The 23,345-nt window shown below is 47.9% G+C and overlaps 2 protein-coding genes across 3 annotated transcripts; both read left to right on the forward strand.

Moving 5' to 3' along the window:
* The first annotated feature begins 1,638 nt into the window (after positions 1 to 1,638).
* MPL (MPL proto-oncogene, thrombopoietin receptor) lies at positions 1,639 to 15,747 on the forward strand. The gene is made up of 12 exons (XM_019643834.1): positions 1,639 to 1,717; positions 1,867 to 1,999; positions 2,314 to 2,492; positions 3,008 to 3,306; positions 3,712 to 3,874; positions 4,130 to 4,256; positions 7,948 to 8,129; positions 8,292 to 8,434; positions 11,005 to 11,164; positions 11,363 to 11,459; positions 13,986 to 14,073; positions 14,275 to 15,747. Exons 1-12 carry the CDS (start codon positions 1,639 to 1,641, stop codon positions 14,560 to 14,562), a joined length of 1,938 nt encoding a protein of 645 aa, XP_019499379.1. The 3' UTR covers positions 14,563 to 15,747.
* CDC20 (cell division cycle 20) lies at positions 11,115 to 23,295 on the forward strand. Of its 2 annotated transcripts, XM_019643835.1 has the most exons (12): positions 11,115 to 11,164; positions 19,277 to 19,475; positions 19,645 to 19,838; positions 19,954 to 20,102; positions 20,187 to 20,283; positions 20,471 to 20,599; positions 20,695 to 20,891; positions 20,991 to 21,085; positions 21,234 to 21,462; positions 21,614 to 21,739; positions 22,520 to 22,637; positions 22,977 to 23,295. In XM_019643835.1, the coding sequence occupies exons 2-12, from the start codon at positions 19,339 to 19,341 to the stop codon at positions 23,153 to 23,155; spliced, it is 1,650 nt and encodes a 549-aa protein (XP_019499380.1). In that variant the 5' UTR covers positions 11,115 to 11,164; positions 19,277 to 19,338; the 3' UTR covers positions 23,156 to 23,295. The 2 variants fall into 2 exon arrangements, with proteins under 2 accessions (XP_019499380.1, XP_019499381.1); XM_019643836.1 differs by lacking the exon at positions 11,115 to 11,164 and having other exon boundaries at positions 19,413 to 19,494.
* Positions 23,296 to 23,345: the final 50 nt, after the last annotated feature.

Genomic DNA, 23,345 nt, shown 5'->3' on the forward strand with positions numbered 1-23,345 from the left:
CTCATTAGACATGCAAGTGGAAATGCCAAGTAGGCAGTTGGTGATTCAAATCTGGAACCCGGGGGGGGGGGAAGTTGGAGATATTAATTTTAAGTCATCGGCATATACATAGCGTCAAAGCCATAAGCCTATAGGGACATTCAAGCTGTGGTTCCTTTCTCACTTGACCTGACAGAGGTTGTGTGGCCCCTGGTTGGGGGCTGGGAGAGGAACCCAAACTCATCCCCATTGGGCAGAGGAAGCTGGTCATTGTAACCTGAGAGCAGGACAGAAATCAGGACAAACCTGGCTCAGGGGCTTCTTGCAGAGAAATGGTGCCAGAGAAACTAAGACCAACTAAGAGCACACAGGAGGGCTGAAGGGTTTCCATTTCCTCCCTCCCTTCCCGCCGCCCCCCCCCCCCCCGCCTTCCATAATGCTCTCTGTTAGTATCATTAACTCAGGAGCAAGAGAGAAAGGTGATATTGAGGACACTCAGTCGGTAGAGCCATCAATAGGAGCTCCAGCTGAGGCCAGGGGGCTAAATGTGGGAGTTTATATAGCATGCATTCCCCCCACCCTGCCCACCCACCTAGCAAGAGTCAAAGCTCCTGAGAGTTGGCATAAATGCCACCCACAGATACAGCACTCCTGGGAGGAGGCCTGGACTTCAGGCAAGGGGTCATACCCACTATTCTGCTACTAATGTGAAGAAGACGAGCATGAGCTGAAGAGCTGAGACCAACCATCCCCTGATTTTGAGCCAACCAGATGAAAGTACTGAAGACCAGTACTTCTCTAACTTTAATGTGTAGTCAAAGTATTTGGGGATTTTGGTAAAATGTAGATTCTGTTTTAGTACATCTGGGGCCTAAGACTATGCATTTCTAACAAGCTCCCAGGTAATACTTTTGCTGCGGGCACAGATCACACTTTGAGTAGCAAAGGATTAGAGGCAGCTATGGAGCTACCCACCATAGAGAGGACAAGTTTAGTTCCAGGAATGTGTTCATTTGTACACAAATTCACAAAACCTATTAAAGTGGAAATGGCCGCCATTTTGTCATGGCTGTGAGGCAGACGGACATTTCTTGGCAGATTACCTCTTCCAGGAGCATTGCACGGTTGTTAAGCATTTGGGTTCCTAAGCTTTACCTCTTAGTAGAGATGTGATCTGAGGCAAATCTTTCATTTCTCTGCATCTCAGTTTCCTCATCTCTATAATGGAAATAATAAGCTTATTGTGAGGATGAGTTGAGTCAATAGATACAAAGTGCTTAACACATAGCAGCATAGTAAGTGCTCTCAGCAAATGGTGTCCTTCTTGTTGCTAATGCACCCTCCTACAATAGTTGACAGAGACACACGTAGAGGCTTAGTCTCCTTTTGGTACACGGTCAAAAACATAACCCCCATCTCCCTCCCACCAAAAGGCCTGTATCCTCTCTTTCAAATTCCTTCTACCCTCCCGCCTTGTCCCACTCCCCCTCCCCTGGCCCCTGGCCCCAGTGTGGTCTGGATGGGCCCCACAGGGGCAGAGACAGGGACAGGACGTGGGGCTGTATCTGACAGGAACCTGAGGGGCTGGCCCGGGAGGGGATTGGGGCCCGGCTTCCTGAAGGGAGGATGGGCTAAGGCAGGCACACAGTGCCGGAGAAGATGCCCTCCTGGGCCCTCTTGGTGGTCACCTCTTGCCTCCTCCTGGACCCCCCAAACCTGGCACAAGTCACCAACCAAGGTGAGGTGTGTGGAGGGTGGAGATCACCTATATGCAAAAAGAGGGAGTCCTGGGAAGGGTGCCAGGCAGGAGGGTCCCACTGGTTCCCTACTCTTGCCCATAAACATGCCTGGAAGAACTCAGAGTCCAACTCACCAGCTGTTCTTCAGATGCCTCCTTGCTGGCCTTGGACTCAGAGACCCTGAACTGTTTTTCTCGAACATTTGAGGACCTCACTTGCTTCTGGGATGAGGAAGAGGCAGCACCCAGTGGAACATACCAGCTGCTGTATGCCTACCCAGGGTATGTGTTGGGCTGTGCCCCACTCCCCTGAATCTGTCCTTTCCTTACCTCAGCTGAGCCCTATTCCAGGAGCTTCCCTGCCTTTGGCCCTACCAGAGAATTACTCCAAGTACATGCCCTAAGTAGCCACTTATCGAATAGATGTGCTTTGCAGAGACCCAGCTCTAGGCCCTACATAACCCCTCATCCCACCTATCCCAGGCACTGAGAAGAGAAAGGCAGTGATGGAAATAGAAGGAGGGCTTGGGCCTAGCCTGGGTCCTGAGGGCTGGCCATGGTGGCCATTTAGGTAGGATGGACTTCTATGCCCACAGGGAGGAGCCCCGCACCTGCCCCCTGAGTTCACAGAGTGTGCCCCCCTTTGGAACCCGATATGTGTGCCAGTTTCCAGCCCAGGATGAAGTCCGTCTCTTCTTTCCACTGCACCTCTGGGTGAGGAACGCGTTGCGGAACCAGAACCTGACCCAGCGGGTGCTCTTTGTGGACAGTGTGGGTAAGCGCCATCCTTCGGTCATCCTGGTCCCTCTATTTGCTGCCTCCGGGCCAAATCCTAGAGTCAGACTGGTCTGTGCTCTTTCAGGACAACATGGATGTCCTCCATTACTAGCCCCCAGAGGCACCTCAAGACCCCCTTATCATTCCTCCCAGCTTTGGCAGCCAGAGCTAGACTTCATGTCACATCAGAGACACCCTGGTCCTCCCATCATTAACCTATTCATTTACACACTCATTCAACAGTTACAGAATACCTACTGTGTGCCAGGCACTGTGCTAGGTAACAAGGATACAGAGACGAAAAGAGAGCCCTGCTCTTGAGGAGCACAGCGTCTAACTAACCTGCAATGAGGTCACTGCTCTCATGAGGAAAGGAGAACAGGATAAGGAGCCTCCCTGCCCTGTCCTCCACCAGAGAGCCAGTCCAGCCTCCGCACCCCTCTCTTCAGTCCATGAGTTGAACCGTAGACTGTGGCATTCAGAGAGTTCTGATGTACGCTGTCTTGCCCTCAGGCCTTCCAGCTCCCCCCAGTGTGATCAAGGCCATGGGCTGGAGCCAGCCAGGGGAGCTTCAGATCAGCTGGGAGGCCCCAGCTCCCGAAATCAGTGATTTCCTGAGGCATGAACTCCGCTATGGCCTCAAGGATCCCAGGAACTCCACTGGTACCACAGTCATGCAGCTGCTTTCCACCGAAACCTGCTGCCCAGCTCTGCGGAGGCCAAACCCAGCCCCAGCTCTGGACGAGCCTGCATGTGCTCAGCCCATGATGTCCCAACAGGATGGACCAGAGCAGACCTCCCCAACTAGAGAAGTATCCTACCCATCTTGTGTCCCATCTCCTATCTCCTACTCCTAATTTTGCCCCAAGATAGGACAGGCCATACTGTGGGGATTCCAGATGGGATGGTCCTTGGGGAGTTAGTACAAGCTCTGATTAGTCCTCAGGAGCCATGTCTATTTAGGGATCTCTCACTTCGTGTCATTCACACCAACAAAATTGAGAGCTTCAGGCTTCCAAATCAATGGGGATTTCCCTAAAAACCCCCGAACACTACCTGAAATCCACCAACCTGGTCCCCAGTCTGTGAACAGATCTCTCCAGTAAGGAACTAAGTGTCTCTCCACAGGTATGCTGTGGGGCTTCAAATGTAAGAGATGGAGGCTGTCTTGGCCAAGAGGCAGACCTAGATTCTGAGGCTGGGATTCTTCTCTCAAGGCTCCATCTCTGACAGTGATGGGCGGAAGCTGCCTCATCTCAGGGCTCCAACCTGGGAACTCCTACTGGCTCCAGCTGCGCAGCCAACCTGATGGGGTCTCCCTCCGTGGCTCCTGGGGACCCTGGTCCCTCCCTGTAACCATGGACCTGCCTGGGGATGCAGGTGAGTCAATAAAGGAATAGGGAGATAAGAAGGAAACAGGAAGGTTTCTAGGGAGGACTGGGCTGGACACGGAAGCTCTAATAACCATGGTCGTTCCTGATGACCTCAAACTTACCACTGGACAGAGTGACCTATGGTCAGGGAGAGAACAAAGAGTAGGAATAAATGTTCCAAGTTATGTGTGTAAAGATGATCTGGATGCCCTATGGAGTAGGAGCACGTGGGTCCTGATGGGCCTTCCTTATCTGACTTCAGTGGAAATTGGACTGCAATGCTTTACCCTGGACTTGAAGAATGTTACCTGTCAGTGGCAGCAGCAGGACCATGCTAGCTCCCAAGGCTTCTTCTATCACAGCAGGCCGTGGTGCTGCCCCAGAAACAGGTGAGAGTTAAACAGTTGATTGAGCTTGATGTCATGGGAGAGAGGTACAATACTGTGGAAAGAAGAGAGAGATTGTTCTTTGTCCTCTTCACTCCTTTTCCTGTCCCCAAACCAAATGGCCGCCAGGCTCTCATCCTCCAATGGATGTTTTCTCTTCTCCACCTCTCTGCATTCCCACTGGGAATGCCTTGGTTTAGTTCAGCTTTAATCATGTCACCTAGACCATTGCAACAGCCTACATTCCCATTCGCCTGCATTGTATCCTCTTTGCTGCTGACAGAGTGACCTTTGTTAAACTCAAACATTCCCTTCTTCAAATACGTACTGTAACTTTCCACTATCTATCAACTCCAATCAAAACTACACCTGGTCTTCAAGAATTTCCACTGAACACCTCACTGATCTGTCACCCCCACCATATCCAATCTCTAACCAAGTCGTGTTGATCTTACCTAGCCCACATCTCTAGCACCTGCCCACCTTCGTTCACCATCACCATTATCCTAGTCCGGGCCATCATCATCTCTCACTGGGGCCACTGAGAATACTCACTAACTGATCACCTCTTGAATCCTCCAAATCATTCTCCACACAGGAGCTGGAGTGATCTTTTAAAAGTGCATAAATGAACACAACACTCCCTGCTTAAAAATCTTCAAGCTTTCCATCGATCTTAGGATAAAGAAAAGAACTTCATCATGGCCTTATAAAGTCCTAAATACTCAGCCCCTACCTATGCCTTCAGCCTCATCTTATACTGGCTTCCCTTTGCTCTCTACGGTCCAGTACGGGCCTTCTTTCATTCCCTCTTACCTACCATATTCCCTCCTGCCTTTGCACATGCCGTTTACACAGCCCTCCTCTCTTTACTTAACTTCTGCTCATCCTTCAGAACTCAACTCAAATGTCCCCTCCTCAGGGAACCCTCCCCTGACCTTCCAATAGCACTACTATACGTACTTGTTGTACCGCGTACCTCTAATTCTTAAGTACTTATAATAGTTACAATTTTACATTTATAATTTATGTGATTATTTAAATGATTAATAATAAAATTTTCTCTCAGAATTCCAGTTGAAAAAGGCTAATCTTGACCATACATGATCCATGAGGGCCAAGTCAGTGTCTGTTTTTACTAACCAACATATTCTCACCCACCACAGTGCCTGGAACATTACTGAAAGAATGAATGATGAAAAAAAACAAAAACATTATTCACAGTTTCAATGTATTCTTCCATTTTTTCTATGCATTTACATCTGTCTATACAAATTTATTTTCAACATAAATTGGATCATTATATATGCATATACATATGAATATATATATATATACACACACACACACACACATATATATGGTTTGTTAACTTACTTTTTTACTTAAAAATATGTCTTGGAGATCATTACAAAGATGTAACTCATTCTTTTTAATAACTGCACAGATTTTCCATAGTATAGCGGTGCCTTGAATGAATTAAAGGGTGGCAAAACTGAAGTCATCATCATTTCCTCTACCAAAACCTGCTCCTCCTTTTATTGTCCTCCATCCTACCATCAACTCAGTTTTCCAGGACTGAAACACGGGAATCACCCTGGATTTCTGCCATTTCTACACCTCCAGGCCCAATCAGAAACAGTCTTGTCATTTCTACCTCTTCAGTACCCCTTGAATCCATCTATTTCCCTCTACCCCCACTGCCACAATCCTGTTTTCAGATCCTCATCACTTTGCACATGGAAAACCACAACACTGTCCTAACGGATTTCGCTACCTCTAGTCCACCCTCACCAATCTTTTCCTCCAAACTGAAGTTAGAGTGAACTTCCCAAAGTACAAAGCTAATTTTGGCAACTCCCTGTTTAAAATCCGTAAATGTCTCCATAATTACTACAAGACTAAGCTCAAGCTCCTTAGAAAGGCCACAGAATCTTCCATGACCTCGGTCTGCTGTCTCACATTTACCACTCACCACCAGGCCCTCTGTGCTAAAAGCATTCTGCACCACTCAGAATTTCCCCCAAAGCCCCATATCGCTTATCTATGCCCAAGCATGTGCCTGGGATGCCTGTTTGTCCCCTTTGCCTCCTATTTATAGTCCAAGACTCAGTCTAAGCACTGCCTTGTCCAGGAAGTATTTCTGACCCTCCCACTCTGGGCTAGATGATCCTCCTTGATACTCCCAAACCAGCCTGTGCACATCACAGAAAAATACCATCTGTTTTTCTGCCTCTCCCACTGAAATGAGAGCTCCTTGGAGGTTATTCCTTTATGTATTCATAGGGCCTAGCACAGTGCCTGGCACATAGTATCAATTATTTGTTGAATAAATGAATAAACATATACACGTTAATACATAAAATGATAAAAAAAATTTTAGTAACAGCTAGATATTTACAGTCTATAATCAGAAAGCAGACACAATTCATTTGTTCAATAAACAATTATCCCCAGGCACTGGGGATAGAATGACAAATAAAACAGAAAAGTTTCCAGCATTGTTGGGGCTTCCGTTTTAGAGAGGGGAAAGGATGGGGTGACAAACAAGAAATAAAGGAACAAGGTTACATGATAGAGACTAAGTGGGAGGATGGGGGGGTTGGTGCTCATTTAGACTGAGGGGTCAGAGAAAGCCTCACCAAGGAGGTGACAGGTAAGCCGAGACCTAAGTGGGGAGAAGGAATAAGTCACATGAAAATGGAGAGTCAGAGCAATTCAGAGCAAGGTTAAGTGCAAAGACAGTGCGTTTGGCATAACTGTAGCATAGAAAGAAGGCCCACGTGGATGAAGGGTGGTAAATTGGTGTGAGAATTGCAGGAGAATGAAAATGGTGAGGTAGGGAGGAACTAAATCATATAGAGACCTGTAAGCCCTGGTACTGAGTTTGGATTTTATTCCAAGTGGAATGGGGAGCTATTGAAGGATTTTAAGCAGAAGAGTGACATAATATGACTTACATTTTTAAAAGATATGTTTCTCTGTGAAATTAGAAAGTGGTAAGAATAGAAGCAGGATCACCAGTTAGAAATTTGCCTTAATCCAGGCAAGAGATAATGGTGGCTTCATCTAATGTGGCAGGGGTCAAGATCAAAATAAATGGACGCATTTGTGATACATTCTGGCCATTATCAGTTCAACATTTTGGAAACAAATGCTGATAGCTGTGTGGAGAACAAATTGAAGGGAGAGGCAAAAATTGAGGCAGAAAAGCCGGTTAGAAGGCTGTTGTAATAATCTAATAGTAAAATAAAATATAGAGCTGGCTAAGAGGGCTGCTGTATGAGAACAGATTAAAAACATAAGAACATTTTCCTGCAGAAAGATGAAGCCTCTTTACTCTTTCAAACAGTTCTGTGAAGTAGGTATTATTAACCCATTTTACAAATGCGGAAACTGGGCAAGAGAGAAATCAAGTAATTTTCATGGCTGGATTTATACACCAATAAGCCAAACCTATATAGCCTGTGCTATTTTCATGTATCATCTAGCTCCTTCCTTAAGAGGAAAAGGCTGGACACCAAAACAAACTTCAGAAAATAAAACATTATGGCATGAACACAGAGAGAAAGCCCTGGAGGCCCATCCAAGAGAAGTTAGATTAGAACCCTTGCAGGGCATAGCCCCTGTGGGATGGGGAGTATCAATCTCTGAGGCAGGCCTGATTTAACGACTCTATGGGGCTGATTCTCAGGGACCCCATCTGGGAAAAGTGTGAAGAGCAGGACAAAACTCCAGGATTACAGCCCTCCCAGATCTCCCGCTGCCACTTCAAGTCACGAAATGACAGTGTTATTCACATCCTTGTGGAGGTGACCACAGCCCAGGGTGCTTTTCACAGCTACCTGGGCTCCCCTTTCTGGATCCACCAGGCTGGTAAGAACTTTCTTCCCTTCTCCTCCCACATGGTCCGCCCACCTACTGCATCTCACCCTATGCCCAGAATCACCAACTCTGACACTTCTGACCCATGGCCCTGGTGGCATGATGTCTCATGCACAGAAGGGCTTAGGCCAGTCCCTGATGACATCCCTGTAGTGCTTATCCCCACTCCGAACTTGCACTGGAGGGAGGTCTCCAGTGGGCAGCTGGAATTGGAATGGCAGCACCCCTCATCCTGGGCAGCCCAAGAGACCTGCTATCAGCTCCGATACACAGGAGAAGGCCATCAAGACTGGAAGGTAAGGTCAAGGAACAAACGCCCACAGACCTCACCACACAGGGTATTCCTGAGTTTTACCATGTCTGTTATCAGGGGTAAAAGTGTCCATGTATTTCATGTCTAGGCTTGTATAGATCTGTGTTTATCTGATTCAACTGGTATCTTAATCCTTCTTTGGCATCTGACACTGCTGACTACTCCCATTTAAAATGTTCTCTTCCCTTTGCCTTTGGGATATCAGTCTCTCCTGATTCTCATGCCACATCTCTGACCAAACCTTCTCGCCTTTCTTAGCCTCTCCTATTCCATCCTTCCTTAATATGTTGTGCTTCCTACAATCCCATCCTAGACTCTTTTCTCCTCTAGATAAATTACATATGCTCTCCCCAGGTGAGTGCTTCAACTCCACGGTTTTAATGACCATACATTAACTATCCCAAACTTACCGGTACCATATGGAAAGGAGCTTCTATACCATAGAAAAAATTACCTAAACTTTTTTTTAGCAGAGCCACCCTGCCACCTGTTGGCAGCTCAGTGGCAGCTCAGCTTGGACTGGGAATCGAACCGGCGACCCGGTTGCTCAGAGCTGGCACTCTTGAGCAAGCTCTTAAACCAACTGAGCTACTTGGTCGGACCTTACCTAAACTTTTGAAGTTCCAATTTCCTCATTGGTAAAATCAGCAGAGTCACAGTAAAAATTAACTATATAGCTACCTAGCATACTGCTTGGCAGATAGAAGGTACACATATACATTAGTTAAATCTTCATTTCTTTCTCTACTTTTGTTCTCATTTACCACATACACAGTATATATAACGTCTTACCAGATAGCTCTACGTAGAAGCCCCCAGGGACATTTTAGACTCAATATAGCAATCCCCTCTTATCTGTGGGGGATACATTCCAACACCCCTGGTGGATGCCTGAAACCATGGATAGTATTGAACCCTATATAATACTATTTTTTTTCCTATACATACATACACTTCACGGGTTCTCTTTGGCATATCCAAATTGCCAGCATCACTACTCTTGCACTTTGGGGCCATTATTAAGTAAAATGAAGGTTACTTGAACACAAGCACCACAATACCTTGACAACTGATCTGATAACTGAGACAGCTACTGAGTGACTAACAGAGAGGACAAAGGGATGATTCGTGTTGTGAGTAGGATGGAATGGAATGACGTGAGCACTCATCATGCTACTCAGAACAGCACACAATTTAAAACTTACAAATTATTTATCTCTGTCATTTCCCATTTAATATTTTTGTAACGTGATTGACCGCAAGTAACTGAAGCAGTGAAAAGCAAAACTGCAGTTAAGGGGGGACTACTATATATCCTACAGTAAAGTATACGAAGTTTAAGTATACAGTTGATTAATTTGTACATATGTATACACCCATGTCACCATTATTCAGATCAAGATATAGGTTATTTATTGCACCCCAGAAGCTCCTCATGCCCCCTACAGTCACACACCTCCCTTCCAAGGTAACCATGATTCCAACATCACAACTGATAAGTTTTGACTGTTGTTGAACTTAATAAAATGGAACCATACAGTATTTCTTCCTCAAACTTACTTCTCTGTTCCTTGTCTCTGACAATGGCACCACCACTTATTCAGTTGCCCAACCTGGAATCCTCCTTGATTCTCCTTCCTTTTCCCTTGTCTCTTCCCCCTGTTTATCAACAAATACGTTGAGTTTATGGTACTAACAGTCCTCAGATCCCTACCACCACTGCCTTAGCCTTATCTTTGACCTCAAGCCTGCCCATCCATGCTCTTTGTACACTGAACTACTCTCTAGCCCCCAACCAAGCAACACGGGCAGCACTAAACGCTTCTTCGAGCTCCTGATGCCTTACTTATATCATTATTATAGCACTAATAACTTGTAATTATTTACTTGTTTGTATTTCTTCCTCGTTGGACAGGTGAGAGACCATGTTTTATTTACCTTTTTTCCCTAGTGCCTAGCCCAATGCTTGGCATATCACAAGCAGTTCATAAATGCTTGTTAAATTATCAAGTTAATAAAGCCTCCTTGCTTGTATACACGATGCTTGTTCCCTCTGCTTGGAATCTGTCCTTGTACCCACAGCATCTAGCACAATTCTGGAATCCGCTGCTGAATGCGTGCCATTTGCAAACGGCCTGTGTGGCCCAGAGTATCTGAGTGTGTCTGGGGTTTTCATCGATGGACCTGGCGTTCTGGCGAGGGCTTCTAGAAAGATGTCTGTGTGTCCTGATCAGTGTGTGTGCCCCGGGATCTCTGTCGGGGTGTGTCCTATGCATTTCTATCAGGATGACCAGTTCACAGTACAGATGAGGTCTGTGTGTCAGGGAGCATTTCTCTCCGGGCATTATATGCCTCGGACAGGGCGAGGCCGCTCAGGGAAAGGCTGTGTTCTATATTCCAAGTTTCCGCCAGGATGCGGATTCTCTGTCAGTGAGGATCTTTGGGGAGGACCCCTTGGATTCAGAGCGGTAGGATTTTGGTCCAACAGATGGCGGTCTATCGAAGCCCGCCCACGGGCACCCGGAGCCTGACCACTCGCTGGCTTCTCTGCAGGTACTGGAGACGCCTCTCGGGGCCCAGGGAGAGACCCTAGAGCTGCGCCCGCGCTCCCGCTACCTTTTACAGCTGCGGGCCAGGCTCCACGGTCCCACCTACCAAGGCCCCTGGAGCACCTGGTCAGACCCAGTTAGGGTAGAGACCGCCTCCGAGACAGGTAAGAGCCCGGAGGGGCACAGGCGGTCCGCGGCAGAGAGAATGGAGCGAGGCCGGTGCAGAGAGGGGTGGGGCTCCGACCGCACTGCTGTGCGGCTGCGCAGACGTACGCGGCGGCCTGGGATGGCGAGGGTGTGTTGAACCCTCGGGCGGGATTCCGGCCGTGGGCGGCCCAGATCTGATTCTTTTTGTCCCGTAGCCTGGATCTCCTTGGTGACCGCTCTGCTCCTAGTGCTGGGCCTCAGCGCCCTCCTGGGCCTGCTGTTGCTGAGGTGGCAGTTTCCTGCTCACTACAGGTACCGCCCACCTTGGTCAGGCGGGAGACGGCGGTAGCCAGGGCCGAGCCCGAGGCCTCTTAACAAGCATCCCAAGTTTTCTGTCTGACACCTGGTCTCGGGACAACCTCCAGTCCACACCTGTGGCTTCAGCCGCTTCCTTCACGTCTCCCCTGGGGGGCCGCGCCGCCTCCTTACACTCGAACATGCCCGCTATACTGAACATCTCAAACAGGCTCCTCATCGCAGTCACAAGGCTACTGTCCACCTGTCACCCGAGCCAATACACTTAGGTGCCTCACTCCTTATCCAGTCAGGTCTGGTCATTTCACTTCCTAAACCTCGCTCTAAACATGGCCCCTTTCCCCTAACCCTACATACACTACCTGAATCGCTGAAATAGAACCTCTTTCTGCTCTAATCTAGCCTCATGCAGTCACCAGAAAAATCTTCCTAAAATGCACACGTTAATGTATCACTCGCCTCCTTAAATCTCATTATTAGCTCCCCAAGATAGAGACCAGACTCTAGAATGACAAACAAGGCTCTGCAAAATCTGGCCCCTGCCAGCATTTCCATCCTTTCTCACACTGTGCATCCACTTTGCCAAACTGTTGTTGAATTCCTCCAGAAGTCAAGTGGTTTTACTTCTCAGTGCCTTTGCACATAATGTCCCCTCTATCAGGAATATCCTCCCTGGATGACTAATACCCACTTACCTTTAAATAACTTTCTTGACCAACTCCTGGGAAACCTTTCCTAACCCTCCCCTATTGGCTACTCTCTTTGTGCCCCTGTACAGACTTCTATCATAGGACCAGTAAAATTTTACTATATTTATTTCTCTATGTGTCTTCCCTATACCTTACTTGGTCATCTTTAAATCCTCAGCACAGTGCCCGCCAAATAGCATGCCTTTAAATAAACGTTTTCAATGAATGACTCATTTAGTGGGAAGTCTAAGGCTGAGGAGAAATGTCATTGGCGGTTTTAAACAGAAAGGATAGAATCCATACCACCTCAGTCCTTCAGTCCTCCACATCTCTTGATTCTTTTTTTTTTTTCTTTTAAGATTTTATTGGGGAATTGGAGGAGGGGAACAGTGTTGAGGAATTGGGGAAGGGGAACAGCCAAGTTGTTGTCCTTCAATCTTAGTTGTGGAGGGCACAGCTAGCTCAGCTCCAAGTCCAGTCGCCATCCAGCTGCCTGTGGGCAGCTCACAGCTGCTCAGCTCAAGGTGTGTTCAATCTTATTTGTGGGGGGGGGGATAGGGGGTGCAGCCCACCATCCCATGAGGGAGTCGAACCAGCAACCTTGTTGTTAGGAGCACGTACTCTCACCACCTGGCCATCCTGCTACCTGTTGGCAGCTCAGCGGCAGCTCAGCTCAGGCGCAGCTCACTGGCCCATGTGGGGATCGAAACTGCGATCCTGTTGCTCAGAGCTCGTGCTCTTAACCAACCGAGCCATTCGGCCGGCCCCATCTCTTGATTCTTGAAGACTCAGCTCAGAAGGCAGCTCCTCCAAGCAGCTTCTTTTGATGACATAGGCTAGGTTAAATGCCTCTCTTCTGGGTTCCCATCTCTGAACATGTCTGTCTTTGAACTTTTAATCTGCTCATGTATATAAGCAGACTGGAATGTAGCCTCTATGCAGGTAGCCAGATCCAACAGAAAAGTTAGGAAAAAAGAAGGAGGTGGTGCTGCTGAACCAGACATATTCAGTTCCCTTTCCCTGAATTACCAGATGTCACTCCTCCTCCCCTGGAGAAATATGAGTGAGGTCACAGAAGAGGCCTGAAGTGTTGTTCAGCTAAAATCCCTCTGTGTGGAAATATGAACCTAAAGAATTGGAGGTTCCCCCAACATACCTTAATCCATACCCTTCCCAGAAAGATCACCTTCCCCAGTAACTTAATAATAAGTTCCACTGGCTCATTCATTCATTCATTCATTCAGCTAATTTCTTGAGCACCTATAATGGGACAGACCACTGTTCTATACCCTGGAGATACAGGAGTGAGAAGATAGCCAAAATGTTTGCTTTCATGGGGATCACATTCTAGTGGGGGTGAAACAGACAAAAACAAATACATGTAATAACAATAAATACACAATAAGTCAAGAGCTATAAAGAAAAATAAAGCAGAGCATGAGATAGAGAGCGATGCAGAAGGGAGATGGTACTATTTTAGACAGGGTAGTCAGGGAAGGCAGCTTGACAGATGGCATTTGAGCAGAGACCTAAATGAAGTGAGGGAATAAGTCGAGTGTTCCAGAGAGAAAAGAAAGTACAAAGACCCTGAAGGAGAAATGTTTGAGGACACTCTGTACCACCCCTTTTTTGAACCTCTCCACCACTGACTTCCCTCCCCCACCTGAGGTTTCCTTTTCACCTATGCCCCTCCATCTTACTTTATCGCCTTGACTACACTCTAAGCTTTATTTGCCCACCTCACTGCCCCCCCCACTCCCCCACCCCAGTGTTCTCCTCCTCCCTCCCAGCTCACTCTCATGACTCAAGTCTCCTTCTCTTCCTTCTCCCCAAGGAGCCTGAGGCATGCCCTGTGGCCCTCACTTCCAGACCTACACCGGGTTCTAGGCCAGTACCTTAGGGATACTGCAGCCCTGAGTCCGGTGAGTGCACTTCTCCCTTACTACCCACCACGAGCCCTCCCTGGAGCTGGATCCTTGCCCCCACAACCCACCTTTTCAAGGCCCTGGCCCTCCAGAATTCCATTCCTGGGCCTTACCCCCACCCAAACCCTCATTCCTACACAATCCAGGTCCTCCTCCCACAGGACCTGATCTTGTCCCTTTCCCTCCCATCTCTCCCAGCCCAAGGCTGCAGTCTCAGATGCCTGTGAGGAAGTGGAACCCAGCCTCCTTGAAATTCTACCTAAATCCTCGGAGAAGACACCCTTACCCCTCTGTTCCTCCCAGACCCAGCTGGATTACCGAGGATTGCAGCACTCTTGCCTGGGATCCATGCCCCTGTCTGTATGCCCACCCATGGCTGAGGCAGGGTCCTACTGTACCACTCACATTGCCAACCATTCCTACTTACCACTGACCTGTTGGCAGGCCCCTCACTCCCAGTATCCTGGAGAGATCCAAACCCTCTAGATCTTTCTTCCCAGCCTCTCTTTCCACTGCACCCCACACTATAAACACCTCAAACCTCACCTCCATCCCCCTTGTTGACCCTCATAGCTGGGCTTCACAACACTGATTTTTCAGTACGGCTGCTGACATAAGTCTTTCCTCAGACAAGGCTCATTTGACTAAGCTCCTCTAATTTCCACCTTCTTTCTCTCTCCTCTTTAATGTCAAACTCCTTGAAAAGAACTCTTCACCTCCCGCTTGTCATTTGCTCTTTGGACTACTTCAATTAATTCCCCTACTACTATCACTTTGCTAATGAATCTGCTTAGGCATCGTTCACCTCAAACTTTCTAATTGCAAGATCCAATAGGATCTTGTTACCCCTCCATTTATTGATCTCTCTGTGGCATTTGTCATCGTGACTGGCTGCTTCGCCTTTAAATTCTCTCCTACCTTGGCTTCCATAACATCGCCGTCTCCCCTGGCTCTGCTCCTGCCTATGTGAGTATACCAGTAGTTAAGCGCATAAACTCTGGAGTCAGCACCAGATTCAATTCCTGTCATCCTACTTACTAGCTGTGGGCAAATAAAGTCTTCGAGCCTTAGTTTCTCATCTATAAAACAGGGGTGACAGAACCCTACAGAGTTGTGAAGACGATTCAGTGAGATAATCTAAATAAAGCACAGTGCCCAGGACATAGCAAGTGTTTAATATATCTGAACAATCATAATTATTCCTTTCTGTTCTCTTATCCTGGCATCTCTTCTGCTCCTTAATTATGACAGTCTCTCAAGAGTACATTCTTAACGCAGTCTCCAATCCCATCCATTCTCATTGCCCTTATTCTATGCCAACCATTCCAAAGTTCTTGTCTCCAGCCCAGACTTCTACTACAGCACCTGTGATGCCTTGTATCTGTCTCCTGCTACTAGATTGTGAGTTCCTTGAGGGCAAGGGCCGTGATTTATTTGTCTTTACCCCCCAGCACCTAGAGTAGTGCTTGGTGCATGGTAGTAGGCCTTCAATAAATGTTTTCTAAATGAGTGAAATCTTCCTGGACACCACCACCTTAACTTCATGCTAACCTTCCTTATCCTCTGAGCCATTCATATGCGGCAGTAAAAATGCTTAGGCCACTCTGGCTGTGGATTCTCCTGACCCATTCAAATTCTCAAACAAATGTTTTATTTTGTTTTGTTTTTGTTTTTCTGCTGGCTCTAAGCATACCCACTGTATCAGTCAGGGTCTTGGCAGAAATAGATGGCACACTCAAACTGGGTATCTTGATGAGAGTTTAATAAAGGCCATATTTATAAAGATGAAGCAGGATTTAGGAAAACCATCATGGAATAGTGCAGTCCCCCAGGGCTAACAACAGCTGGGAGCTGGTTCCACCCCGAGGCATTAAGGGGTAAGGAGGGAGAGTGGTTACTAGATCTGGAGATAGTAGCTGTTAAGAGAGGGGTGCCTGGCAGAAGCTGTGGCCTTAGATAGAGAGATATAGCCAACCTGTGAGGATGTAGCAGGGAAGGACCCAGGGGAATACATAGCTCAAGCTCACGGTTTTCCCATCCTCTGATCTCTGTATTAGTTTGCTAGTGCTGCCGTAACAAAGTACCACAGCCTTGGTGACTTAAACAACAGGAATTTATTGTCACACAGTTCTGGAAGCTAGGAGCTCAAGGTGTCAGCAGGGTTGGTTCCTTCTGAGGGCTGTAAGAAAGAATCTGTTCCATGCCTCTCCCCTAGCTTCTGGGGGTTTCCTGGCAATCTTTGGTGATCCTTGGCTTGGTAGAAGCATCACTCTTATCTCTGCTTTCATCCTCATATTGTGTTCTCCCTGTGTGTGTCTGTGCCTAAATTTCCCCATTTTATAAGGACACCAGTCATTGGATTATGGCCCACCCAAATGACCTAATCTTAACTAATTACATCTACAATGACCCTATTTCCGAATCAGGTCACACTTTTAAGTATTGGTGCTTAGGAATTTAACATATGAATTTTGGGTGGAGACACAATTCAAAATATCTTCACATTGGTGGAAGCCAAACGGAAGACAGAGCCCAAGGGAATCCACTGATACAGGCCATATGAATCAGCCTCACAGGGTACAGGGCAGGGTGGAGAAGGATGGAGGGTAGGTCTGGATGGGACAAATGGATGACACCCAGTATACTCATTTTCCATAATTCCTTCTCCAGCCATCTTCAAGGCTCTGACTCTACTCCTAGGGACTCAAGACTGGGATTGAAACCCAAACCAATGAACCTCTCACCTTTACACCCACTCAGCCATCATGTCCTGATCACTTTTACTTCCTAAATTCCATCTCCTCTGTCTCCACTGAACTACTACTACAGCTCTCTAATTAATATCTTTGCCTCCAGCCTCTCTTTATATCTCTCCAGTCTCAATCTGTATGTTGCCTCCAGATTGATATTCCTATTCATCTCACTCCTGATTTCTTTCGTTTCCACTGTTTCCCTATGTGATATTAAAAGTATTAACACAATGCCAATCACATAGTGAATACTCAGTGTTTATTGAGCTATTTAAAAAAATTTTATTAGTTTCAGGTGTACAAAACAATGTAATAGTTAGACATTTACACCCCTCACAAAGTGATAACCCTCCTCCCCCAATCTACTACCTGTCTGACATCATATATAGCTGTTACAATTCCATTGACTCTATTCCCTATGCTGTACTCCACACCCTGTGACTATATATATATATATATATATATAAAATTATAGTTGACATTATTGAGCAATTTTTATTATTAGCCCAATTTTGTCCCACTCCCTGAATATCACCTATATTTTATTCCTTCCATGCCCTTTGCCTCCCTAGATTCAAGTCCTTCAGGTGGGAGTTCCCATCTAACCAGCTCCTCAGCCTCTAATTATCCATCTCTAAAGCATTGTTCTCCTTCCCTCCAGCCTAAGAGGAAGTGATCTTTCTTTCCTGGATTGAAAAAGCTCCCTGTGTTTTCTATTCCATGTCTTCCTGGGGAGGGTACCCTGGCCCCTTGTCCTATCAGCTGGCCCTTGCCGGGCCTCTTTCTTTCACTTCCCCTGACTCTTTTGCTTTCACCTTCAAATAGGCATAGGCCTCTTGGTGCTAGTACTCCCTCAAACTCCCTCCTGCACTGACCCTTTCTCACTCCCAGATTTCTCACACAGTAGCCTGTGCTTGCTGCCTCCACATTCTCCTCACTCTTCTTTCTGCAGCCCTTCCAAATGGAACCCGAGCGCCCACTCTCCTGATCCCACTCTCTCCAAGGTCACCGATGATTTGTGTCTCAAGGCCAAAGCTGACCTCTTCTGTCATCATTCTGCTTGACCATTTTGCATATTAGAATTCCTCCCACTTCAAGGTCCATGTCAGTATAATCTGGCTTCTTTCATTATTTAAAAATGTATGAATTCCCTGAGGTCATACCCTTATTTACCCTATCCTTTTTTCTGCAGTTAACCCATACTCCAGAAGCTGCAAACTGCTGGCCATGTCCCACCCTCAGATGTGTTTTGTTTGGCCCTTCCCTACACAGAAACTCTCACTGATTGCATAAGGCCTAGCAGATAAGGCCAAATTCCTTAGCTTAACATTTAAGGCCAGGACTAGCCTGACTCTAAACTGCATTTTCTATGTTCTCTGGGGCTCAGGGACTCCCAATTTATAACCCCAGGACATCCAACTCCTTGTTTTCCTAGGTAATTGGAAATAGAGAACAAAGACACAGCAAAATCAAAGATAATAACAATATTAAATTTGGGCTAAGGGCCCCAGAGTTTTCTCTGTCACCAGAGTTCACTACTTATTATTATTGGTTGTGTGCCTTTGAGCAAGTTTTTAACCTTTTTCTTTCCCAGTTTCTTTTTCTATAAAGGGAGAGTGTCTGCCTTATGGGAGTAAGGATTAAACTCAATAATGTATGTAAACTGTTTAAACACAGTTAACAAATAGCCAGTAAATGGTACCCATTATTATTATTATTGCTGTTTCACCTCTAAGCATATTCACACAATTCATTCAAGTCATTATTAGAGCACTGGATTGAATGGGAGTCAGACCTGGATTCCCACCAATTTGTGTGACCTCGGGCAAATCCCTTCCCTGGGACTCCGTTTCTTCCTCTGTAAAATATGGGTATATTGCCAGGATGGGAAGGGTACACCACCACAGATTAGAATAGCGGATCTCTAAAATTCCTGACACCTGATCCTTTTTCTTGACTATAAGGAATTCAACTTTCGGCCTCATTTTCCCTCTTTGTAAAACAACAACAAACAAAACAATTTTTAAAAACAAACACATGTACTACTTCCTTCCTAGCAGTGTTGCTACAGGCACCAAGCAAATAGCAGATGCACCTTAACTAGCTCTGGCCTTCTTTCTGTACATAAACTCAGCCCTTTCTCCCGTCTCACCCTTGCCCCCACGCCGGCCGGCCGCTGCCTTTCCCTTCTCTAAACGGCTCAAGTGCTTTATTTAGGTCGCTTCACCGAGTTCTGCACTTAGGTATCATAAATACGATCCACAAACATGGCTTTAAATGCGAAGGGCGGGTCAGGCGAACTGGAGAAATGAATGGAAGCGGCTCGGGAAGGAGGAGGCAGCGCAGGCTCCGCCCCCAGACGCTCCGCGTCCCTCCCTCTCACTTTCAAACACGAGTTCTCTGGGACCCGCCTTACGCCTCTCTCTCACCCTTCAAATCACGCTCCACAGCTGGACTCTCGTGAGATCTGTGACTTGCCCCGGAAGACCCGCCCCCAGTGCCATAGAGACCAATGGGAGAGGGCGACGGTTGCGACGGTTGGGTTTTGAAGGAACCAATGAGTACTCGGAGCGGAGAGTTCAAGAAGTGTAGGCCGGCATTTGTAAGGCTGGTCCGGGATCGGAACCTGCTCGGAGCTGACGGTGTGAGGTAGCTGGGTCCCGCCGAGGTGGGACTGCGGTCGGAGGTGCCGGGCAGAGAAGGGCTGCCGCCGGTGTGGCCCTGACTGTGTGGCTGGCCTTCCTAGAGCCCAGTCGCCTGTCATCCTCCAGGGTTCGGCAGGAACCCCCTCCAAGGACCCCTCCTCTTCCTCTTCCAGACGCTCGGCTCCTATGGCGCAGTTCGTGTTCGAGACTGACCTGCAGTCGCTGCTGCAGCTGGACACACCCATCCCCAATGCACCCCCCGCGCGCTGGCAGCGCAAAGCTAAGGAAGCCTCGGGGCCGGGCCCCTCACCCATGCGGGCCGCCAACCGATCCCACAGCGCCGGCAGGACCCCGGGCCGAACTCCCGGTTAGTGGGGGTGTGGCGGGACACAGGGAGGGAGAGGGAACGACTGAGAGCAGCCTACATGCCCTCTGCCTCGGGAACCTTGTCAGACTGTCTGGCTTCCTTCTCACCACCCCAGGCAAATCCAGCTCCAAGGTTCAGACCACTCCCAGCAAACCTGGTGGTGACCGCTATATTCCCCATCGCAGTGCTTCCCAGATGGAGGTGGCCAACTTCCTTCTGAGCAAAGAGAACCACCCTGAAAACAGCCAGACGCCCACTAAGAAGGTATGTGTCGCAGAGGGACTTAAGGCAAGGGATCCGCCTGGGTACACAACGCCATCCTGCCTCACCACCACCCTTATGTGCCAGGAACATCAGAAAGCCTGGGCTTTGAACTTGAACGGTTTTGATGTGGAGGAAGCCAAGATCCTTCGGCTCAGTGGAAAACCACAAAAAGTCCCAGAGGGTAAGTAAGACCTGAAGTTCTTGGCTTTTGGAGAGAGGTGTCAGCCCTAACCCAGGGCTGAGTGGAGATGCCTGTCTGCTCTCCCCACCCAAGACTGGGAGAGGGGAGGTGTTTATCTGGCTTTCCAGGCTAGGGGCCGGGGGAGGTGTCATTTCGCCCTGTGTCTAGACTCACTCGGTTGCCACAGGTTACCAGAACAGACTGAAAGTACTCTATAGCCAGAAGGCCACACCTGGCTCCACCCGGAAGACCTGCCGTTACATTCCTTCCCTGCCAGACCGTATCCTGGATGCCCCTGAAATCCGTAATGACTACTGTAAGTGCAGCCTGCTCCTTGCTGGGTGAATGGAGAAAGGGCCTGGGACCAGGCAAACAAGGAAGCTCATGCTCTTCTCTTTGCCCCTTTGGCAGACCTGAACCTGGTGGATTGGAGCTCTGGGAATGTATTGGCTGTGGCTTTGGACAACAGTGTGTACTTGTGGAGTGCTAGCTCTGGTGACATCCTGCAGCTGCTGCAGATGGAGCAGCCCGGGGACTATGTATCTTCTGTGTCCTGGATCAAAGAGGGCAACTACCTGGCTGTGGGCACCAGTAGTGCTGAGGTGCAGGTGAGGCTTGTCCCTGTGCTACAGCTCTGTTGTCCCCCAGCAGGAGGATGTTAATTCCAAGACCCAATCTCTGATCATAGTGGTGACCTCTCTTTCTAGCTATGGGATGTGCAACAGCAAAAGCGGCTTCGAAACATGACCAGTCATTCTGCCCGAGTGGGCTCCCTATGTTGGAATAGCTATATCCTGTCCAGGTCAGTGGTTTTTGCTAATCTGTTGTAAAATCAGGCTATAATTTTTGCCCACTCTCCCCAGACTGTACACCTCTGAACTGAAGCATTTCTGGTCTGCTGGTGGCATTTGGTGCTGCCATAGAACCTGATTCCCTTCTCCTTCTTGCAGCGGCTCACGCTCTGGCCACATCCATCACCATGATGTTCGGGTAGCAGAACACCATGTGGCCACACTGAGCGGTCACAGCCAGGAAGTGTGCGGGCTGCGCTGGGCCCCAGATGGACGACATTTGGCCAGTGGTGGCAATGATAACTTGGTCAATGTGTGGCCTAGTGCCCCTGGAGAGGGTGGCTGGGTTCCCCTGCAGACATTCACTCAGCATCAAGGGGCTGTCAAGGTGAGAAGGGGGCTGGGCTGGGGCCTCTGTAGACCCTCACCCAGAACCTGGGAAATACGGGGAGATGGGATGGTGGGATTGTACTGGGTTACCTGTGACCGTTGTAGCTCCTTGTCTGGTGCTTGCTGACCCCACCTTTAATCCCATCTAGGCTGTTGCTTGGTGTCCCTGGCAGTCCAATATCCTAGCAACTGGAGGGGGCACCAGTGATCGACACATTCGCATCTGGAATGTCTGCTCCGGGGCCTGTCTGAACGCTGTGGATGCCCACTCCCAGGTAGTCTTTTCCCTATTACAGCCTCTTACTCCCAAATATGTTCTTACTCTTCATAGCCTCCCTGGGCAATCATGGCCCCTCCGATGGCTTTACTCACTCTACCCTGATGATTTCCAAACTTCTAAGTCAGCTCTCACTCAGGAGCTCCAGACCCATATTTCCAACACCCTGTGGTTTAGCTCGATTCCCATATCTTATAAGGTGGTACCACCCTAATATGTCCCAAATTAAACTTGTTACTTCCCCTTGGCTCCCTGAAATGTATTCCTTCCCCTCCTCCTCCTCTTACATTGTTTGAGACAACCTAATCAGAAACCTGAAGAAACCTCTAGAATCTTTCATCCTCCTCACCTAGTCACCAAGATATATCAATTTTATCTCAGAATTCCATTCATATGTCCCCCCTCCCTTCGGTATCATCCTTCCCAGTGGAGGCCCACTACACTGGTCTCTCTGCATTCTTATCTCCTGTCTGTCCTCTATACTGTGGTCTGAGTGGTCTGTTATTGTCCTTAAATCCTGCAATAGCTCTCCATCACCTATAGCATATAATCCAAATCCATTAGAATTTGAGGCTCTTGCTGGTGGGTCTCTGCAACCACTCCAGCTTCCTCTCCTTACCCCGCCCCCACACCGCGCCTCATGCATCCTTCATTCTGGATTTAGTCATTCAAGTCTGAGTCCATAGCTCCTGGCAAGATGCCTACCACTAGAATGGACTTAGTTCTGATTTGAGTAGCGTGTGCTCTATGTCATGCCCACACCATCCCCTCTCCACAGGTGTGCTCCATCCTCTGGTCTTCCCACTACAAGGAACTCATCTCAGGCCATGGCTTTGCCCAGAACCAGCTGGTTATTTGGAAGTACCCAACCATGGCTAAGGTGGCTGAACTCAAAGGTAGGTGCTAAGTGACAGAAGCCAGACACAAAAGGCTACATATTGTATGACTATATGAAATGTCCAGAAGAGGCAAATGAGGAGTGACTTTCTTTATGGAATGATGAAAATGTTCTGGAATTGTGATGGTTGCACAACCTTGTGAATATGCTAAAAACCAATGAATTGTACACTTTAAAAGAAAAATTTTATGGTATGTGAATTATTGAATTATCATCTCAATAAACCTGTTACAAGAACAAAAACCAAAAAAGGTAGGTGGCCCTCAAAATTGGAGGGCTAAATAGTAGTATGTCTGCATTTATATGCGCTGCTCTCACTTTTTCCCTCGTGCCCCAGGTCACACAGCCCGGGTCCTAAGTCTGACCATGAGTCCAGATGGGGCCACGGTGGCATCAGCAGCAGCAGATGAGACCCTGCGGCTCTGGCGCTGCTTTGAGTTGGACCCTGCCCGGCGGCGGGAGCGAGAGAAGGCCAGTGCAGCCAAAAGCAGCCTCATCCATCAAGGCATCCGTTGAGGACCAACTCATCACCTCAGTTTTTTGTATGCTTTTTTTTATTTTTCTAATAAAGTTATATCTCTCTCTCTTCTCCCTGCGTGACATCTGTCCCAGTGGCCTTCCCAAGAGGCTTCTCTTTATGATTAGAGAGCTAGAAACATCCATTCTGTGAGAGCCTTGACCATCCCTTCTGTTTGTAGACAGAGCT

This window comes from Hipposideros armiger, unplaced genomic scaffold (genome assembly GCF_001890085.2).
Source record: "Hipposideros armiger isolate ML-2016 unplaced genomic scaffold, ASM189008v1 scaffold_82, whole genome shotgun sequence".
Lineage (NCBI taxonomy): Eukaryota > Metazoa > Chordata > Mammalia > Chiroptera > Hipposideridae > Hipposideros > Hipposideros armiger.